The 21,659-nt window shown below is 48.7% G+C and overlaps 1 protein-coding gene across 1 annotated transcript in view; it reads left to right on the plus strand.

Moving 5' to 3' along the window:
• Igfn1 (immunoglobulin like and fibronectin type III domain containing 1) overlaps positions 1-21,659 on the plus strand; it is a 59,465-nt gene that overhangs the window by 23,715 nt on the left and 14,091 nt on the right. Inside the window, exons 22-27 of the mRNA XM_035445829.1 lie at positions 917-1,219; positions 2,031-2,119; positions 4,536-4,731; positions 5,351-5,650; positions 6,496-6,822; positions 7,507-7,642. Coding sequence (XP_035301720.1) covers positions 917-1,219; positions 2,031-2,119; positions 4,536-4,731; positions 5,351-5,650; positions 6,496-6,822; positions 7,507-7,642 — 1,351 coding nt within the window. The remainder of the gene's footprint in view (positions 1-916; positions 1,220-2,030; positions 2,120-4,535; positions 4,732-5,350; positions 5,651-6,495; positions 6,823-7,506; positions 7,643-21,659) is intronic.

The following is a 21,659-nucleotide window of genomic DNA, read 5'->3' on the forward strand; positions in this document are numbered from 1 at the left end:
CATGTAAACATATGTACATATGTAGATATATAGGTAGGTAGGAAGGAAGGAAGGAGAGAAAAGAATGAGTATCTTAGGCTTCTCCTCAGAGCCCCTGAATTATATCTGTGTTTCTAATGAAGTCACCCAATGATTTGAGTAAATATTCAAGGCTGAGAAGCACTCCCCTAGACCAGCGGCTTTAAATACCACATGTTTAGAAATATCAGTGACTCCTTACCAATTCTGGTGCCTTCACTGCACCCAGATTAAATGAACAGACTTTGGTATCTCACAGAATATTTAATGTGCAGCTAACCTTGACAGCCAGAACACCACCCTGCAGTGTTACATTCAAATCACACACGTCATGCCTTCTGCTTGTTCCAGGGCCCCCATGGTAGGTCGAGCTACTGTTGTTCCCATTTAACAAATGAACAACAAAAAATCTGTGTTGTTGTTCCCAACCAAGAGTTACAATTCAGCATACAGACATAGAACTCCAGTCCCCAGACACAATGGAGCACAAAAGATTATTAACTAGGGGCTGGAGAGATGGCTCAGAGGTTAAGAGCACTGACTGTTCTTCCAGAGATCCTGAGTTCAATTCCCAGCAACCCCATGATGAGATCTGAAGACCTCTTCTGGTGTGCAGATATACATGGAAGCAGAATGTTGTATACATAATAAATAAAATCTTATAAAAAGATTATCAACTAAAATACCAGTTGTCAAGGGTTACAGGAGGATGGTTAGGGGTTGGCAAGTTGATGGGTGAGTAGAGGAGGTAACCAGGGACTCACATATAGCTGGGATACAATGCCAGTTCTAGGTAGGTTCTAAAGAAACACCTAAGTGAAAGAACTCTCAAGTCCCTGGCAGGAGGACTCCTCAGGGGAAGCTGACACATTCCTGAAATTTCCATGGTGCTTGTCAGGACCTCCAGGGCCTGTTCGGGATCTCCGGGTTACAGACACATCTAACACCAGCATCACCCTGAGCTGGATGAGGCCGGACACCCAAGATGATGATGAAGCCCAGGGGTTTATTGTGGAGTTGCGTGGCTCAGACAGCCTTCAGTGGAGCCCATGCCACACAGGCACTGTGCAGGGCACCACCTTCACAGCCAAGGGACTACGGCCCCAAGAAGGCTATTTTGTGCGGGTGACAGCAGTTAATGATGGGGGCCCTGGCGAGGCCACTTCCTTGGACTCAGTGGTCCATGCCATGCCTGCTACTGGTGAGTGTCACCTCCTTCCCCATCCTGAGTGCTAAAGATCCTTCCTGAGAAGCACTGTTATGCAGCCATCATCTGCCTTCTTAACCGAGGAATGGCATCCATCACTGAGCTAAGTGGACCCCTCTTAGGAATGCTTTCTCAAGATAGCTCCCTTCCTACATGGTTAATATTCTTGATCCCCAATTTACAGAGATGGAAACAAGGTCCAAGATGCTTTACCCGAGACATCACCATTGTTAGGATACAGAATTAGGATTTAAAACAAGTGACTCCAAGGCACAGGCACTGCTTAACTTAAGCCAGCACATGCCCAAGCTCCCTGTTATTGCGGGGTGGATTGTGTTTCCCTTTGGGCCTTAATTGCTAGAAGCAAATCCCCTGTCTTTTTGAGCTGTACCAACTCGCTCTAGTTGTCACAGTGGCAATAAGGAGACAATTACAATGAAAAGCACAGAGCTCCCGAGTCCAGAATCTTAGACTCTTGTTCTGGCTTTGTCCCTTACTTGATGCAACCAGGAAGGTCACTCTCTGACTGGGGGTTAATGGTGCTCTCACCTTCAAATAAAAACGTAGCTGTCCCCGGGATCCTTGCTCCAGACTAACCTTCACCTTCCCTGATAGTAGCCTTGTCTCTACTTCTGACCCTCTCAAAAGACTGTCCCTGTCAGCTCCTGGCCTTTCTCCCCAGTGTGCCCTTCCAAGTTTTCTCCATCAGACCATTACACTGGCTTAGCCTTCAATCTGCATGCAGGGTAACCTGAGCTAGAAGCCAACTGTGAAGAGAGGTGACAAGCCATTTTGTGTATTCTAGTTTGTCCCAAGTTCTTCATGGATTCCAGCACAAAGGATACAGTGATGATCAGGGTTGGAGACAGCATTCGAGTTCCTGTCTCCTTTGAAGTGAGTATACCTGGAAGAGTGTGTGGCAGGACATGGGGGCCCCAGAGCAACCAGGAAATTAGACAATCTCGGGGTATCCTTTCTTCCTCGTTCTTTTTTAGCCCTAGTCATAGACTTGGGCTTGTCTCAGAAATCAGCCCAGTGTGAAGTGGTAGGAAGGAAAATGGTTGTTGAAGCCACAGCTGGCATTTGGCTTTTTGAACTCCATTCTACTTTCCTGTACAGGGCACACACCCCTCTAGTGGTAGCTTCTAATACTGCACCTCCAAATTAGAGCACCCCCTCTCCTCCCCCATCGTTCATCTAAGTCTGGGGACTGAGGGAGCCCTTAGGATAGATAACCATTTTTGCCTTTAGGATATATTTTTGTGCAAGTGATACTAAGCCACTATCAACACCACCTGACTCCATGCATAGTAACTAAGGTAGTAGTTAAAAAAAATATGAACTGTCCCATGTCATCATCAGTCACTAGTTTGTCTCTGGACAATACCTAACCCTCTCTGTATTTAAATTTCCTCATCTCTCAGATGGTGTTGAGTGTTCCATCTCTCCCCTGAGCTGACCAAAAGGCTGAGAAAGTGATAGCAGTAACCTGGGCCTGTTCTCTGTGCTTTCCACGTGTGGTTAATGCCTGAACCCTCGGAACACTCCCATGGGTATAGTAGCATTCCCAAGTGCTCAAGACAGGGGTCCCACAGGCAGTTGGCAGCATTGTCATCCTCCACCTGGAGGGACTTAGATCCTAGACCTGACACTTAAGATCCTCTATGACGTCAGATATACAACCTGGAGAAGTTGGGCCATGCCACCCTGCACTTTGGCTCTTGAGACAAAGAGCTGACAGCTCTTTCTGTGAATGCACAGACCTCAAGGTAGAGGGGAAAGCAAGCCAGGTCCCCAAAGACAGAAAGAAAGCATAGACCATGTCCTGGTGAGGATTTCTCTAGGATGTCGTCTCATCATGCTGACCTTGGTGGTTGACTCTCCTACTCTCACTTTAAGCTGTCTCTCCGAATGTTCCCTGTCTTTCCGTTTTGTAACAATAAGTCTTTCTGCCAAGCTGCCTGAGCCCTGCTGCCACATGGGCGCTTTCTGCCAGGCTGCCTAAGTTCTACCTGCCGCCACGTTATGGTCCCAAGTAAGACACAGAGATTTATATTAGGTACAAATGCTGCTGCTTGGCCAATGACTAGGATTTCTCATCTGCTAGCTCAGTCTTAATTATCATAAATCTATATATTTTATAAGACTTATATGTTCTCACAATGCTTCTAATGCTCTCTAACCTCAAGGCCCACCATGCTGCCTCTGGTATAAGGTATTGTCCCTCTTAATGCTTTTGATCATGACCCTTGTGATGGGGAAGGTCTCTTTCCTAATTAAGCTGAAGGGAAATTTCATGTCAGCTCCTTTCCTAAACCTGCCACTCTCCTCTCTTTGACAGTTACAGTTCTAGGCTAGGCTGCATAATCTACTTCCTGCAGCTTTCTTCTATTGCAGAGATTTCCAAGTCATCTGCCTTGGGCACTGGGGAGGGAATACCCCTTCCAGATTAGTCTCTTTTCATTTGCACCCAGTACAAATGTGAATCAGAACCAGCTGTACCATCCCGGGAACATCTAACAGTGGCAGCACCCTCAGAGTGAAATCTAGATGTCTGCGTGGTGTGGGGTTGAGGGTGAGCACAGTATCACTGCGTCTCCCAGCTAAGCCTCCCTTCCTACCCCATCATCCTACCATACCTACTGGCTAACCCCATACTTCACCACCTCCCTGGCAGCCTATTCCTAACCAGGTTCTTGTTCACCTCCAAGCGCTCAGGCACATCTGCTCCTGCCTAGAATGGGCTTGCTGCCCTTTACATTAAGCCCAGTTTACATGTTTTTACTTTTATCTGATTTCCACCATGAAGAATGACAATCAGGGAGAAAGGACTAGCAAAGGACAGGGGCAAGAGAGGCTAATGGCCTTAGGGGGAGAAAGAAAATAGCATGTTCTCTCTCTCTCTCTCTCTCTCTCTCTCTCTCTCTCTCTCTCTCTCTCTCTGTCTGTCTGTCTCTGTGTGTGTGTGTGTGTGTGTGTGTGTGTCTGTCTCTTGTCTCTGTTCTGTCTCTCTCTCTGGTGTGTGTGTGTGTGTGTGGTGTGTGTGTGTGTGTGTGTGTGTGAGAGTGTGTGAGATGTGTGTGTGTGTAGAGTGTGTGAGAGAGAGAGAGAGAGAGAGAGAGAGAGAGAGAGAATGATGTGTGTCATCTGAAAGCAGAAGGAGAACAATATCAAGAGGATACAGAGGTATATATGCAATAAAATGTCACAATGAAACCTATTATTTATATGCTAATTAAACAATTTATTTGAATAGACACTTAAAAAAGAAACTTCCTCTTCTCAATGTGTCTCTACCCTTGTTTCTCAGGCTGCTCCCTTGCCTGAGGTGACCTGGCTGAAGGATGGCTTGCCCTTGCCCCAGAGAAGCGTGACCACTGTGAAGGATGGCCTGACCCAGCTTCTGATCCCTGCAGCTAGCCTCTCAGACCGCGGGCGATACACTGTGATGCTGAGGAACCTTCAGGGCAAAGAGGCTGCCTACAGCTTCTACATCAGTATGGCAGGTGAGGCCAGCCCAACTGTGGACGCACCTGTCTTGGTCACAGGTCATTGTCCTGGGTATGCAAGGTGACCACACTGTTGACCTGATGTGTTTGAAGGCACAGCAAGCAGGGCAGAAGGAGAGTCCCAGAAGGCCCCCACTGTTCTGGCCCGTGAACTTGCAGACACCACAGTCTCTCTTCTTCCCTGCTCTGTTTTTGGAGTCCAAGGGCAAATGTGGTTCCTGTGGTTCCCACCACTGCATCACTGCAAGGACTCCATGGGAAGAACTGCCCATGACCCTAGTGCAATATAAGGTTTTCCCTTCCCTGGAGGGACTCTCATTCCCCAGCTCCGAATACCCTCTCATTTTATCTTTTAAAAAAGTGAGTTAATAAGCATTTTTTGGAAGTCATCTGTGGCAGTAGGTACCTATAATCCCAGACTTGGGAAACTGAGGCAGAATTCAGAGTTAAGGCTAGCCTTAATTACATACCCAGACTTAGCTCCCTCTAGCCTGGCAACACTGGATTCTGCAGGGCACCCTCCACCCCCACTCCAGAAGACTCCGGAGCCTGGAGAGGACTGTAGCAGAATTTCTATGGCTCCTCCGCAGCATGGCTTCTCTGTTCTCTCTGGCAGCATGTCCACAAGCACCGGGACCCATCTACCTGCAGGAGAATGTCCCTGGGACAGTGACAGTCCAATGGGAACCCTCCCCGGATGAGGCTCAGGGCATCCCCTTGTACTATACAGTGCTGATGCGATCCTCATCTCATGGATCCTGGCGTGAGGTGGCTGACCGTGTCCATACCAACCACTTCACCTTCTTGGGGGTCCTTCCTGGCCATGAGTACCACTTCCGGGTGCTGGCCAAGAATGAGCTGGGGACCAGCAAACCTTCAGATACCAGCCAACCATGGTGTATCCCCAGGCAGAGAGGTAAGGGTCCCCAAAGAGCGAGAAGCTTGGCTGTCTGCCCCTATGCTTAGGGTAGTGGAATGGGGGCTCTTCAGTCTAGCCAGATATGTAGAGGTCCTGCCGCTGCCTGCTCAGTGCCCACCTGTACAGATGCCCACTGCATTGAACTCAGGATGGGCCCCACCTCAATAGGCAGAAAGAGTCAGGGTGTAGGTATTGGAATGTCTAGAGGCCTTTGGGTGAATTCTCAGAAAGAATGGTGAGCAATGAGTTAAAAATAGAAGTTAATGTTTCTCTAAAAACCAAATTGTGTATTATAAACCAGGTAGGTGTAGGTCTTGAGAGATCACTAGAAAAGTAAGATTACAAAACTAGCTGTATCATTTCACTTCTCTAAAATACAAAACTATCTGGAAAGTTCTACACTAAAATGTCGGTTCCAGTCATCTAGAGGTAGTAAGTCTATAGGCTTTTATTCTTGTTTCTTTCTCTCTGTGTTCTGATTTGCACACAATAAACATAAAAGTTTTTTTTTTAAATTTTTGAGAAGGGTTTCTCTGTGTAGCTTTGGAGTCTGTCCTGGAACTCGCTCTGTAGACCAGGCTGACCTCGAACTCACAGAGATCCACCTGCCTCTGCCTCCTGAGTGCTGGGATTAAAGGCATGTGCCACCAACGTACAAGTTTTTAATAATTTTAAAAATCAAAACATACTTTTAGGAAAAGGATGAAAACAGTGTTAGGCTGTTCAGAAGAGACACGGGGAAGGCTCAGCTAATGGGCCTTCAGCAGGACCATGGACTCTCTGGGACCCAGTTCTCACTTTCTAACCATCCATCCTTCCTTCTGCCCTGCAATTCACCACAGAGAGGTTCACCGTGAAGGCTCCAACATACCGGGAACCCAACCTGAGCCAGAAGCCCCGTTTCCTGGTGGGTCTGCGGGCTCACCTTCTGCCCCAGGGCTGCGAGTGCCGCATGACCTGTGCCGTGCAGGGCTCACCCCGGCCCCATGTCACCTGGTTCAAGAATGACAAAAGCTTGGACAAAAACCCTGCGCTGTACAGTATGGACATGCTGGGAGTGTGCTCACTCATCATCCCCAGTGTGTCCCTTCAGGACAGTGGCGAGTACAAGGCTGTGGCCAAGAATCCCCTGGGTCAGGCTGTCAGCACAGCTACCCTCATTGTTACAGGTAATGATGGCTGCCCTGACAGGGGACCACGTGGGCATGGGAACAGAAAGGAGAGCCAGAGGAGCAGCCTCTGGCCCCAGGGAGCTCCCAAGGGCCTGTCTTCTCTAGATGACTCAGCTGATATACAATGAGACTCAGATACCTCCCTGCCTCTCTGTGTATCCTATTGTGTATTTAACCTGACCATCACAGAAGCTTCTGGGGTTTGACACTGGCTACTTAAGGGGCTCATACTATCCACTAAGTATCCCTATGTGGCCTGGCACATGCCTCAGGATGGGACATAAGATGCTTGCTCTGCACGTTCTTTTATATCTGTGTCAGAGAGGGGTGTTTAAAAGACCACGCTGAGTCTTTAATTGATGGGCTCCTTTTAGCAAAGCAAATAATATATGTCAACAAGAAAAAAATGCCACTTTGGTGGCACTGGATCAGCCCACACCCAGTATTGCAGAGTCTTCACAATGGCACAGGTGTGGGAGGGGACACTGCCTCTTCAGGATCATCTGAAATACTCCATGTCTTGCAGAATACAAATCCTAGTCCCACTTGGCCTGGAATCCTAGCCTTGCCCCACCCCACAGCCATGAGATGGATGGGAGCCCTTTGAAGCTTTACTCCCAATGCCCACACTGGCCTGGGGAGCCAGTCCAGAATGACAGTGGACGCTCCTCTGTGAGACAGGAACAATGACCAGAAGGGCCGACGTCGATGGAGAAGTAGAAGAAGGGTGGTGGATGTGGTCTGGAGCTGACCCCTGCACTGTGGCTGTCTTTGTTCTCACCCTCCGGATGGAGCTCCGGAGAGAGTGGTCCACAGGGTGAAAACTGAGCCCACTGTGACCGCAGGAGCGGAAAGTCATGGAGGGCAGAGGGTCTGGGTGAGGGCATCAAGGCTATGTATGTGTATTGGGTGTACTTTGTACTTCATTAAAGCAGCAGCCTAAGAAGGGTGAATAACTTTGAACAACTTTGCAGAATAACTTGGGGCTGGTGGGTTGGAGGAAGGATTCCAAAGCAAAGGCCTCCGAGTGGAGGATGGGTGGACTCTGGGTCCAGAGCAGAGCGGATCAGAATAGCATTCACCTGTAGCAGGACAGAAAAGCCAAGTTAGGTGAGAGGGTCTGTGGAGCAGAGGCTCCTTTTTTTCTGGCCTGTACTTCCCTCATGCCACTGTCCTGCACAAACTCTGGCATCAGCAGGACATAAGCCTATTAAGAAATAAAAGGAGCTTGGGATAAAGATATCCTTTATTAGAAAAACACCAGCCAAATGCCAAGCCAGAGCGTGCCAGGAGCAGCAAGGCAGGGAGGCCAGAGAGAAAAAAGGGGCTCCCATGTGCTTTGCCGTTCCTTAAGAACCCCTCACCTTGATCACACCCTGACAGGTGTGGTCAGGCGCACCTGTAGCCAGCCTCTAACAGGCGTGGCTTACTGTCCCCTACGTAAGCCTCCCTAAATGTTGTGTGTGTGGAGACTTAAGCCAGTTGTCCCTCCCTGGAGTCAGGAACAGGCTGGATGGGGGGGGGGGCAAATTCTACTGCAGTCTGCCCTGGGGGCTCCTGTTAGTAGAGGTGGGAGAGGCTATCAAGTGCACACAGATTTGACTCTCACACAAGGCTCCATGAAGCCTTCTCAACTTCTCCATAGTTTCACTACTCCATGTCTCAGGTAGGGTGGGCCCATCACTGAGTGATCCACCACCACCGAAAATTGTAGGTATACCTAAATACCTGGACCTCGGGACACCCAAGAAGAGTTCTGGAGTTTGCAGGGACCAGAGGAAGGAGTGAGCCCTGGAGAAAGTCAAGCCCGCCTTCTCCTAGGCTGTTATAACCCGGTCTGATAAGTTACCTGACGAGTGGACACCCAGTCTTCTTTGCCTGCCCTTGGATCATGGGCTCCCCTTCACCTGAATTCATGGCAGACTTGGACAAAAGAAACATAAGTCAGAGATCAAGAGGCAGGGGATGGATGTCAAATCATCTTTCTATGGACTGACAGTGTGTGGTTGAGCTGAGGGCTCCACCAAGAATGTCCCCCACAGGCAGGGATACCAGATGCCTTTGTACAGATAGGCTGTCACACATTCCAGCCCTCACCAAGGAAGCTGCTTTGTCCTTGAATTTCTCCTGCTGCCTCTGCCAGTTCTGTGGTATCGCTGCTCACGAATCAAGTGTTGTATGGATTTTTCCTGAGGGGTTTGTTTCTACCTCTCAAAGTTGGTGGTGTCTACTCAGGCATCAAATTGTATGTTCCTGAGGGGTCTGTTTCTATTCATCCCAGATAGAGAGGGAAACCACTAACCAAAGAAACAATTCTGCCCAGCTCTTGCTAAGCGAACAGAAATTAATTAAGGTGGCTTACAGGAGCATGGGCATGTTGTGGGTACCACAGTACTGACGAAGACTCACAGCCCCCACCCCCATCATTAACTCCTGGGGATGGAGAGTCATGTCCTGAGCACAACTAGCTGCTCCTTGCTTTAACCCCTTTCTGGGCAGACTCCTAGTGTCTCAGCTAAGACAGGGCCACCAATGGGTGGTATTAGGTAAACCAGGCATGTGCCTTTTCATCTTTTAAGTTCTTGAGAAGCCCCTGCTTAGGATGGAGGTGAGCAGCTGGAGGACAGTACATGGCAGACAGAAGTTGGTGGAGTCTCAGATGGGCAAAGGAGGATGGGCTACAGATACACAGCCCTGGGTTAGAACAGCCTCTGGTTCGGCTTCACACTCTGCTGTTACTATCTTCAACAGTAATACGACATTTCTTTTCAACTGAGAGGCTCTGTGGTTTCATTGTGCACTGACTGGCAACTTGAGTGCAGGGTGGAGGTAGCACCAGTAGTCATTCCAAGAGATGAACAGACTGTTACCATGGGTGCTTACACTAATGTTACCACTGAGGTCAGAACAGCTTTCCATGGTTGGGTCAATGAAACGTCATGGTGGATGAAGAGTGCCCACTCTAGGTAGGGCAGACATCTGGTGATTTCAAAGGATTGATGTCTTTCAATGGGTCAGGTACTATATCAGGCTACGTTACCTTAGGGAGACTGTTTTAGGCCCTACCCAACCTCTCTCAGGCAGCCCCTGGCCTTGACTGTTTTTTGCAGCCACACTGGTCTTTTTGCTGTTTCCTGCTGGTAACACTCACCTTCCAGGTAACTCCATGGCTCACACATCCCCATTAGGTCAATATACTAATGGTACCTTCTCCCTGAGGCCTCTTTTGGCTACCTCTAAAATGGCAGCTTCCTTCCTGGCAACCTCCTTGGTTTATTTTCCTCCACACATCTACCACAATATGACACAGTTCTAACTATTTCCTTCAGTGAGAATGACAGAGCCACAAGAATATTTTGTTGCTGTCTTTTATGTTCATTGCTCTATTTCCAGGCCAAAAATAGTGCCTGGCACACAGTGAGGAAAAGGGGTGGGGGGAGGAAAAGTGGAGAGAGGGGAATCCACTCTGAACTTTCCCAGACGCCTCTGCCTCTGGCTATGCTCTCCCACTTATCTATAATAAACTTTCTTTTCCACCCTACCTAGGCGCAGTCGTATTCATGCCCTTTCCTTTTTATTTTAGTTATTTTTTCATTCTGTTAGGAGATAGATGAGGGCCTCCTGTCCCCATGGAAACCCTTTCTGCAGCACCAGGATCACAGGCAATACCTGGGCCAAGACCTGAGGTCTGAGAGGCTTTGTCAAGTTCCCACGGAAATCTGTGCCTGTTTATTGGTGTGGAGACATACACATGGTTCCATCCTGCTTGCTCTCTGCTTCCAATACTGTGGATGTGCTGGCGCTGGCCTTGCTCCCTCCTGGCCTTGCTCCCTCCAACGTTTTATGAATGCCTTCCTATGTTTGTGCCCTCCTGCCCAGAGCTGGCAGGGCCTTACCTGCTGCCCTGTAACAGGCACCTTCCCCAGGATGGTGGGTGACATACACTTCTGGTGGCCATCAAGGCATGCCTGAATTGGTCTGGAGAACTACCAGCAGCAGCTTCTCCCCAACCTTTTTGTGACATGGGAGGTACAGATCGTGCCTACAGGAGAGGACTGTGATACAAGAGCGGGGAAATGGAAATACTGCATGGAGCCATTACTGAGTGGCAATAAACAGGTGCAGGAATGGCACAGAGCCTAGCACAGCTGTTCTGGATTTTATTTTTGTTGTCTGTTTTCTTTCGTGCATGCCCCAGGCAGCTCCAGGCCCTGCAGGGTGCAATAACTGCTGGGCTTCTCCTTGTGAGGCTCTCAGAGAAATGAATTCACTTTGGGAGAGGAGGGTAGTTCCAAAGTCTACTCTAGGGACTGGTGCTATGAGGCCACGTGACACAGGAAGCAAAGCAGGTCCTGTCCAAAGTTTGGAGGGCAGCCTTGAGGCAAGAGGTGAGAGCGCCCCCTGGTGAGCAAGAAGAAACTGCAGCTTCACGGGAGTGAGGAAAGGCTCTGAGGGCAGCTTCCAGCAGAGTCAGGGGTTTAAAGGAAATGCCAGGGGTCCTTCGGGGAAGAGGGAGCTGGAACAAGAAGACTGATTCCCTGAGCACCAACCTATAATCTGATGACTCACTTTGAAATCACCCCTTAAGACTCCAGGAGTCCATTCAATCCACCGTGGGTACTGAGGATGGGAGTTGCAGCTAGCCTATTGCTGGGGCTGCAGTTGGGGTCCCTAACCCTGCCAAGTCCACATGTAGGCATCAGTTCAGGGCACTCATGGAAACAACATAGTGTAACTCCCTCAAAGAACAAGTAAAGGCCAGAGAGGGGAAGGGCCTTTTCTAGAGTCACAGTGAGTTAGTAGTAGCAAATCCATCTAGTTCTGGATTTGCTGTTATGTATTCCACAAGCACCTCTAGCTCAGGGCTCCCTGGATGCCTTGGTTAATCCTGGCTCCACCATTACTGGTCTCATTATCTTGGACAAGTTAGTTAACATTGTTGAGCCCAGGTCCTCATCTGCAAAATTAAAGTCCTTGTCAGATCAACGCCGCCTTTCTGTCAAGGTACTATTGTTATTCTAAATCTCATGCTCCACTGCCTCATCCCCGCCCGACTCCCCAAGGTCGGGGGAGGCCAGTGTGGCCCTGCTCTCTACCCATGGAGGAGCTTCGGGGGCTGGAGCTGGAGTAAGGTTGCCAGACCAGGGTACCAGTTATCACAAGGGAGGGTGCAGCAGGGCAGAGCTGGGAGGGACCACTCTGCCTTGGGCTTCCTAAGACACTGTGTATGCCATAGGCTGTTCCAGATTTACCACCAGGGGGTGCTATAGGCCTTGCAGTTGGGCTAGAGAGGTCTTGGATGCCTACAGTGGGAAAAAATATGTAGGGAAAGCCTGACAACAGAGGAGCGGATGGGAGAGGAAGGAAGGCCGGGGCGGTGGGTGCCTGAGGATTGCGGTTCTCTCTCTCCAGTCACTTCTCTTTCTGGGAAACGGCAAGCTGTCCCTGGGAGCCCTGTTTCTGACCTGGAAAGCGATGTCTCCTTCCCGTTTGCCTCCTGCAGGTCTCTGCCTGAGCAGCCCCTCATTCTGGGGACTTCTGGAAACTGGAGCTCAGTTCTGAATGCCCACCAGATGGGACTGAAGGCAGGCCAGAGGACAAACTCTTTGATAGACTGGTGCCTCTTGTTCCTGCTGTCCCCCCCCCAAGTGCCCCACTTAGCAGTCCAGAGTCTTCCCAGAAATCCCTCTCTCTGCTTCCTTCCCTCGGGGATCCTAAGCATATTTCAGACTTCATTCTGTACCCATGCTGGACATTGAGGATGTGCAAAGACAGCAGAACAGAGCTCTGTCCTACAAATAATCTCCCTATCTCTTCTGCTTGAGGCCCAGAACTGGGGAGGATGTCTCTCTGGGGACCCAGTAAGAACCTCAGCTCAGATGACCTGGACAAGACTGCAGAGTCCAATCAAGGGACAAGATGAAAATAGACATGGCTGGTGACAATGAAAAGGAAACCAGACCTAACCAGGGGCTTTGGCTAGGAGCTGGAATGGAGCTCCCAGGAAAGACATTCTCCCTGGAAGATGGGGTTGGTTTGGTCCTTCTCTCCTTGCCATCTCAGCCTGGGGAATCTGGTGGGGCTGGCTAAGAGCAAAGAGAGATGTCTCAGGGTGTGGCCTCAGCTACTGGCGGCTCTGTCGTATTCCAAGAACGTGATGTCCTGGGTGAGGTGCCAGTGATATGGGGCACAGGCTGGTGAGGGAGGGACCCAAGGGAGAGGTCAGGAGCAACTCTGCCATAGCTGATGGCCCACAGCTGATGGACTAGGCTGACGTCAGCTCAGAGTGTTCTCAGCCGCTTCAGCAGGGCCTACTATCTCCTGGCTTCCCTTATACTTCTTAGCAATGTTCCAGACTCCATTAGTCTGGGCTAAGTCCAACCATCCAGTATTCTTCCCCTGGCAGTTCTCAGTGGGTCCCTCCTGCCTGTGTAGACCTTCCTCCAACTCAGAAAACCCAGCCCCATCCTGCTGTTTCCTTGCCTCTTGCTTCCAGTCTCAGGAACAAACAGCCAGGGCCTGTCTGCCCATTTTCAGCAATCATGGGCAGAGGTATCATAGTTCATGCTGTAGGGTGTGAGACCCATCGCCAAGCTGTATTACAGCATAGAGAATCTGCTCATGTTCTGGCCGAGGAGCAGACCCCCCATCCACAGAGCAATCAGGTGCCCCTCACACCAGTGTCTTGTTTCATCTCTGGTGCCAGCATTAGTTGGTGCAGCCTAGTCACAGTCCCCAAACTGGAGTAAAGTGTGCTGAACTGGTAACTGTGGGGCAGAGGTAGGCTGCCATAGAGGAAAGGGGGGCATGTGTACACGCAAAGAAGGCTTCTGGAGGTCCAGTCTAGTCTCTCCATTTCTTATGGTGCCGTTCCTGGTGACTGCAAAGGAAAAGGCCCAGTTTTGCTGAGCTGACAGTTTTCAGTTCTCTGCTGGGAACTGTGTGTTTGCCTTTTAGTGATCAAGGCTCTGGCCCCCATTGTTCATCTTGGCAGCACTGCAGGCCCTGCCCAATTCACTGAGCAATCCAGGAGCTGGGAACCCCTCTGGGTCTTTCTGTATCTTCCCTGGTGGGTCTTACCATGGAATTGTAGTATCGGCCTCCATCTAGGAGCTGGGGACCCATGAGCTCCTTTATTCCTTGCCAGTGGGCTAAGTCACGTAGGTGGGCAATGAAGGTCCCCTTCCAGGTTCTGGGAAGGCTGGGCCCCATACTGTTACAGAGCAACTCATAAGGGGGCAGGCTGCAAGGCCAGCGATGCCTCATCACAGCAATTATGAGAGGTTAGGGAGGGGGAAAGATGGGTTTGGCCCAGGGAGGACAAAGTAGGAGAGATCTCACCTGTTCCAGCTAACACGGGTGTGGTGTGGCTGTTTCCTATTGGCTGTATCTAGTAGACCTCCCACCTGAAACCTGGCATCCTCCAGGAAGGTGTCACCCAGGAGCCCTCCTATGGCACAGGCAGGAAGGACTATCCCCTTGCCCAGAAGGAGGCCAGGCCAGGTCTCACAGGGCCTGAATACCCAGGAAACAATTCCTAGGTACATGCACTGTTAGAATACCCCTTCCCCTGTCCTGGGGAGGTTTCATAATGGGGGATAGTATGGGTTCCCAGATAAGAGTTGCTGTTCCTCTGGCAGCACACACATTACCCCCCATACACACACACACACACACACACACACACACACACACACACACACACACACACACACACACACACACAGCCTGCGTCAGGGGAGCTGTCCGCGCTTGCACTGGGCTTCCCAAGCGATGAGACACGGCTCCCAGCTTGCCTCCCCAAGCCGCTGGCAGCTTACACCCTGTCATCTGGGGTGGCTCTAGTTCCCTTTGTGCTCCCAGATCCCCTCTCTACAACTGGCCCATGACTGCTCCCAACTTTTCCTGTGGGCAATGTATCTAGGTCCTGTCCCTCTGTAGAAGGGAGGGCCGTGGTAAAATACTGGGAGATGAAGCTGCAGGCAGAGGAATTCTCTCTCTTTCTGTCTCCCTGAGGGGGGCAAGAACAAAGACAGAAAGGGACAAGAGTAAAATTAGACTGGACCAGCTAGGAGGCAGGTGTTGATATGAATACCTGGGAATGAAGGACTGAATAGAGATTCTGGCAAAAATGTGCACACCCAAATGGGTGTGATTGCCCTTGCCTTCTGGACGGGGCATCCATCTTGTCCCTCCCAGGGAGCCACACCCATCTCTCGATGCTGCTTCAGTCCTATCTCCTTAGGCTTTTGTGAAGAGGCACGTACTTGCCTGGTGGCCCCAATCCATAACTTCTCTCCTTCTGAGTCTGCCTCCTTGTAGCAGCTTTTTAAAGCCATTGAGATACATTTCTCTACAGCAGAATGCAGAGGCCTGAAGTGTACGTGCTGATGAGTTTTGGTAAATGTACAAAAGCCAAGACAAGGCCTATCCCTGTGCCTCCCTGGGTAGTAATGTGTACCCACAACCTGTGTGGTGGCCACTTTTGCGTCCTTCCAGACATCTGGCACAGGGTATCCGTATATGGAAAGGTTTTCATCGGCTGATTTGTCTTCCTTGTACACAGGGGCCCATCACACTCTGAGAAGGGGCTTTGGGTGTCCTGGCTTGGTATCACTCCACCCAGCTCCTAGGCATAGACTGGAGCACTCCCATGGCCGAAGTCCTCCTTTCCTTTGGGTTCTCATGGCTTCCTCCTTCCCTCCTCTTAGATGCCCCTGCTGAGTGCACAGAATCCAGAAAGGCAAGGAGCTGAGTGTTCCACCTGCACTGGATGCTGACAGCCAAGGCTCAGGAGCCCAGGCCAGGAAGCAGGGGGGTGGGCTCTGACACCTGAGTGTGAGCAGTCCCCTATTCCTGAGCTGCAATCAACACACACAGTAGCTTCATCGTTACTTTCTGAATCCCGGTCTCACCAAGATTTGGAACAAGACATTTGATTCTCCTCCAATCCGAGGATGAGGCAGTTAAAAAGAAACAAGTTCCATCTTAAACAAAACAAAACAAAACAAACAACAACAAGCCTTGATTTTTTTTTTTTTTTTTTTTTTTTTTTGGTTTCCCTGTGGCTTTAGAGGCTGTCCTGGAACTAGCACTTGTAGACCAGGCTGGTCTCGAACTCACAGAGATCCACCTGCCTCTGCCTCCCAAGTGCTGGGATTAAAGGGGTGCGCCACCACCGCCCGGCACAAGCCTTGATTTTTATTACTTTAAAACTTCATGTTTATTTCACTTCCTGATTCTATGCTTATGTCTTTGACAATTTCACAATGACTTTTTTCTGATCCCCAATAAGGAGAGCACACTTGATCCTGTCACAGACACAATTAACACACACCACGTGCGCTCCAACCTTCTTTGTGTAACAGTAAATAATTCTCTTGCCAGGGGTTCAGGGCAGCCTGAATTTGGTAGATGTTGCACTGTAGGAAAGTCTACAACAGCATGTCAAATGCTGGAACATTCAGAGTGACTCTAAACGTTGCTTCCTCCCTTAAAGAAAAATGAAGTGACTTCTATCACTCTTTTTCCCTTTCAAACAATATTCGTACCTAAAACAAAGAGGATAATGGTGGAGCCACTCAGGTGGAATTGGCCTTGAGGATCTCATAGTCTCACTCTGCAGGAGCAACTTGCCTCTATCCTTGTAGCTCTAGACAGCTTCAGTGGGACCCTTGAGTTCCACATTAAAAACCACTCTTACTGAGAGAGTGGAGCAGGGTGGGTAGGCTCTTCCTTGAATGGCAGCTAAGGGGAAAGAGACCAAGTCTGCAGTGAGTGCCTACAAGGTGTGAGAAGTCTTTGGATTCATGCTCTCCTTAATTCCCATGACCATCTGTGAGCAGGTGTTCCCACAGTGTTTTATAGATGATGAAGTGTCTCTCGGGACAGAGAGGAATGTGCCTAGCATGACATGGCTGCTAACGACAGAAACCCAGCTCTCCCCAGGAATGTGTGCTCAAGATGAGGAATCTAACAGTGGAGGGAAGGCTGCTTCAGCTGTGTATGACTGCGGCGTTAGGAAACTGACATCATCGAACAGTCACGCAGCAAGCATTCCAGACATGGAGTGGGATGACAGTGTCATGGCGACATGGAGTAGACTATGACCAGTGACTGTTACCACCAGGAGGCTTAACTACTGCATTTTCTCCTCCCCAGGACAGTAGCCTGTGGGAACTAACCTTCCTCTAGGCAAGGTGCTGTCCAGGGGAGGGAAGATGGAGGCCTCTCCCTGTGAAGATCCTATGTCACAAGATTAGTGGGTGGCTAGATTCCTGGGTGGGATCCAAGGGCCTCATGGAAGTCACCTGGAGCTACTGGGGGCAAAAGGAGAAGCTCCTAGCACTGGAGTCTGGGTTTCACATGCTTTATTCTACGTGGGCGGTTCTACTCTCATCTGTTTATATTTTAGGGTTCCTGGATATGGAAAGATAAAGAACTCTTTTGGCTCTCTGGAGTCTCTAGACCTCAGGCTCTTCCAGCCTCAGGTGAGGCCTCATGCACATCAATGAAGTTAGTTCCCTCTGAAAAGCAAGCTTGTGAGGCCAGGGATTTTGTGGCCCACTTGCCATGCCTTCTCAGGCCCTTCACTGGGCTATCACTCTACATACATGTTAAACGGAATCATAGGGAGAGTATTTGGCATGTCCTTGTGCCCCTAGTTCTTTCAGAGACTGAGGTCCAGGGGGACTTGTCTCTGACCTTCTTAGTCGCTTCCCTGCTCACAAGGAGGCCTGTAATTGGTTTTCCTTCCTCTACGTAGAGCTGTATCTTATTGTGACAGGCGGGGCCAGAGAGCAGAGGGAGGAGAGGAACGTAAGAATAGCTGATTTGGATTTGGGGGACCAGAAAGAAGTGAAGAATTGAGAACAAAAGTCCTCCTACCACTGTGGAGGGAGCCACAGTTATTAATAAATTAATAAATTAATTAATTAATTTTTATTTTGCTTCTTCAGTCCGTATCCACCTCCTTGGATGGAACTCTTGGTTCCTTTGCATTAAAAATCTGTGCTGCCCAGTACCAGACATGGCCAAAGAGTCTGGATTTCAAACATTGTACAGGAGGAAAATGACATAAAAATTACAGTAACTTAAATGAAGTTTATATTGAAATATCATCAAATATTATCTTGATATATTGACTCAAATAAATATAATTAAATTTAAGTTTACCAGCTATTTTTTTTGCATATAGTCACTGAAAAATTACAAATTAGTGCATGGTTCACATTCCATTTCTTTTAGATCACCTTCAAGCATGGTCAGATGACTAGAGGCCAAGAAGTCGGGCAGGACTCGCAGCTAGTCACAGCCTGTCAAAGCCAGTGGAGAACTGAGCCCATGAGGCAGACTGACCGTGCCAAGCCCTCAGATGCACCAGTCTGAGGAGGACTAGGAGTGGGAAGGAAAGAGCAAATGTGCTAAAGGGACCTCTGGTGCATCTTACCACTCGACCCTGTTTAAACTCCATGACAGACACGTGCCATACATAATCTCACCTCCATCTTATGTCTGAGGAAACAGGCTCTCAGAGGCTGACACAATTACTGGGGTCACAGGAATAGTGAGTGGCGAAGCAACAATGTGAATCAAACTTATTGGATTCCCAAGCCCGGACTCTTCACCTGCAGTTTGTTTCATGAGGTAGTTTCAGAGTCTGTTAGGTGGAAGTGAAAACTGTCTAAAGAGAAAGAAAAGAGCTTCTCTGATCAAAGCAATGATGGGAAATTGCTTACTGGGACTGTTCTGGGTCCCTCTGCTTGTCTAGATATAGAGTTCCCTTTCTGCCACTTGGGAAGAGCTGAATGGCTTTTCCAAGATTATGTAGATAGGACTGGAGTTCAAGGTCAAGACTCCTGTACTACGATAGAAGTACTATCCAGGTAGTGACCAGATGCACCCAGGACATCAAAACCCAGACACAGCAAGGCAGCTGGTTCAAAACAAAAGCCCTGAGTTGTGGGTCCTGGGGCCCTGGGTTCTGGGGAAGACAAGGAAGACTGAGACAATTTTATTGCCACTTGCCATGTAATTAATGACTTAATGACCTTTTGGAAGGCACAAGGAGCAGGAGAGCCATTTATGACCTGGAGAGCATGACCCCAATTGAGAGCTGAGTCTCCATGCCCTGCAGGTCCAGTGAGTAGAGTCATCACCATGGCCTTTGCCTGCTGCTGCATCTCAGTCCTCACCTCTTCACCCTCAGGCATGGAGACCTCCATGAAAGAACTGCAGTCAAATCCATGGGCAGCTCATGGGTGCTGGGAGCTTGGATGCTGACCCCCAGACCCTGTCTGTAGGGCCATGCAATGTTGCATGAGATAGTGACTACTCATGCACCAATCATTGCTCCAATTCCTCTCTGGTCTTGACATTTTGGGCTAGGTTTGCAGCTCTCCCCTGTTGTCTCCACACACACAGTTACAGGGTTCTACCTTGTAGCCTTTGATACGAATGCCCCTCCCTGCCGCTGAGATGTGCCCCTCCTCATCGCTCTGGTCAGCTGCTGGCTTGGATGATAGGTCTTCACAATGCCATTTGTTGTCTCTGATGCATTCAAGTTCCTGGAATACTTTATGTCTATAGGGTTCTTCACCTTCTTCTTCTCTCTGACCTCAGTTTTTTTTTTTTTCATCCACAAAATAGAATTCATTCTCTGTAGATCTAGAATGGGTAACGAGGAAACAAAACATGTAGGGTCTGGCAAAAGATGTATCCCCCCACCAACCTGGCCTGTCAGAAAGGCCCAGCCAGAACCCCACAAGCTCCGAAAGCTTTCCATTCATTCTGTCATCAGAGGGTCAAGAAGGATCAGTAGGGAGTCCCAAGTGTCCACTCCCATCCTTATTTCCACCAAGCTTTTAATATTTCTAAATAATAACTTTGGCAGCTTATGTCAAGATGGTACATGCTTGTTGTAAACATCCAAGCAACTCCAAAATCTGTAAGGAAATTAATAAACCACCCCAAATCCTGTCCATCAGAGAAAAAAATATAAATATTAACTGAAGATCAGTTCTGACATGTCTCCAAATATACAGGTAGAATGGTGGCTAGGTAAATAATTTTATAATTTTGTGATAATATAATACATACATTTAAAGCAACACGAAAATATTATCTATTTGTACTGATGCATAAGAGAAGAAAAAAGAAATTTGAAAGCATTCTTCAGTCTTCGATAAATGTTTCATAACCACAAGAAACATTTGTTCCTATAAGATCTATGAATAAGAAAATTTAGTTTTAAAAACTATACTTTTAATATGCTTTCTGTTTAGATGGTCTGGCTGACAACCTATGAAGAGGAAATGACTGGCTCCTTACGCTCCATGCCAGCCCTCCCTCTCCCACCTCCTGACTTTTGTTGCTTATATGATTTTCATTTTCTTGGAAGTTTTGTTCTTTTATACCAGTTCTGTAAAAGCTGTGATTAAATGGAGGGGAAGCTCACTACCAGCCTTTCTTCCCTGACATCCATGATCAACTCATTCAGGACTCATTAAAATGAACCTGGGGCCTTGTGCATCCCACCTGTGCTCCACCACTGAGCCCCACCACGCCACATTGGGTGTGTTTTAAGATGGCTCCTCGCTCCTGAGGCTCTGTTGGCTTTAAACCGGAGCACTACTGACCTGAACCAGCTTTCTTCTACTCTGATTTGGAAGACATTGCTTTGTTGTCATCTGGCATGGAAGGAGGGTAAGTCTGTGTTGAACCTTGAGTTTTTCCCCTTGTAACCATTTGGCTTTGTGCCTTGACACCTGAGAAATTCTGTGGGCTTTAAAGTTCTATACCTCCTCTGTGTCCCTGCTGATCCTTCTCCAGTTTTCTCTGTTGTAATCTGTGTCCATATCTCTGCACACTCATTCCTTATTTAAGGGGAGTTTTTCCTTAATTGTATGCCTCGAATATATTTTATGATTCATTTGCATGCCTTTGGGGGTATCAATTATTTTTGTGTTACCTGGTCTTCATCTGTTTTTGTTCCCTAAACCTACCAGGTTGCTTTTAGTCTCTGCTTCATTTTCTCCACATTGATGATAATGGCCTCAAGGCTTTCTGCTAGGCCATTCTATTCGAGGCCTTGTACGTCATTCCTAACTCTTAGTGGACATATAACTTCCATATCTAATTGTTAGATGCCTGTTTGTATTTGGGTCCCCATTTGCTTTCCTACCCCTGTACCCTGATTTCGTCTCCTTCAGTTTTATAATGATCGAGTCTCTAAAGTCAGGCCCCACTTTGAACCAGGAGGTGCTGGTGAAGAACCAGTTCCTGGTTTTGTGTGGGTCCTCTTCCCTAGTGGGTTCTTGGAGCTGCTCTTCACTGTGGTCCTTCCCCGTCCCCTCCACCCCCCGCCCACCGTGTGTTTTCACGGTTGCTGCGCCATTTCTTTTCATTGCTTATGCTAACATGAGCAGCTCTGTCCACACCCTCTATTTGCTTTGATATCAAGTGGATGAATCACATCTGTCTTGTATTGTTCCCTGGATTGCCTCATGCCTGTAAATCTTGCCTCATGCCTGAGGCCTCCTCAGAAACAAGGCTGCGCTTCACTCTTGCCTAGCCCGAGAGCCTCTCCCTGGCACATGCTGGGCACAGGCACAGAAAACTGATGTCTGAGTTTGGATGGAGGTGAGTGGAAATTGGAGCTGCACTACCACCTTCTCAAGCCTAAAAAGTCTTGCTTTCCTTCTTTTTAAAATGTAAACACAGAGGACTCTGAACAGTTCCAAAAGTTTACTGAGGAAAAATTAAATCTATTCAGAAAACATAACTTTGTCAAGGAAAAAGGATGGTGTCTAGCTGCCATGTTGGTGGAATGGCTT

Source organism: Cricetulus griseus, chromosome 5 (genome assembly GCF_003668045.3).
Source record: "Cricetulus griseus strain 17A/GY chromosome 5, alternate assembly CriGri-PICRH-1.0, whole genome shotgun sequence".
Lineage (NCBI taxonomy): Eukaryota > Metazoa > Chordata > Mammalia > Rodentia > Cricetidae > Cricetulus > Cricetulus griseus.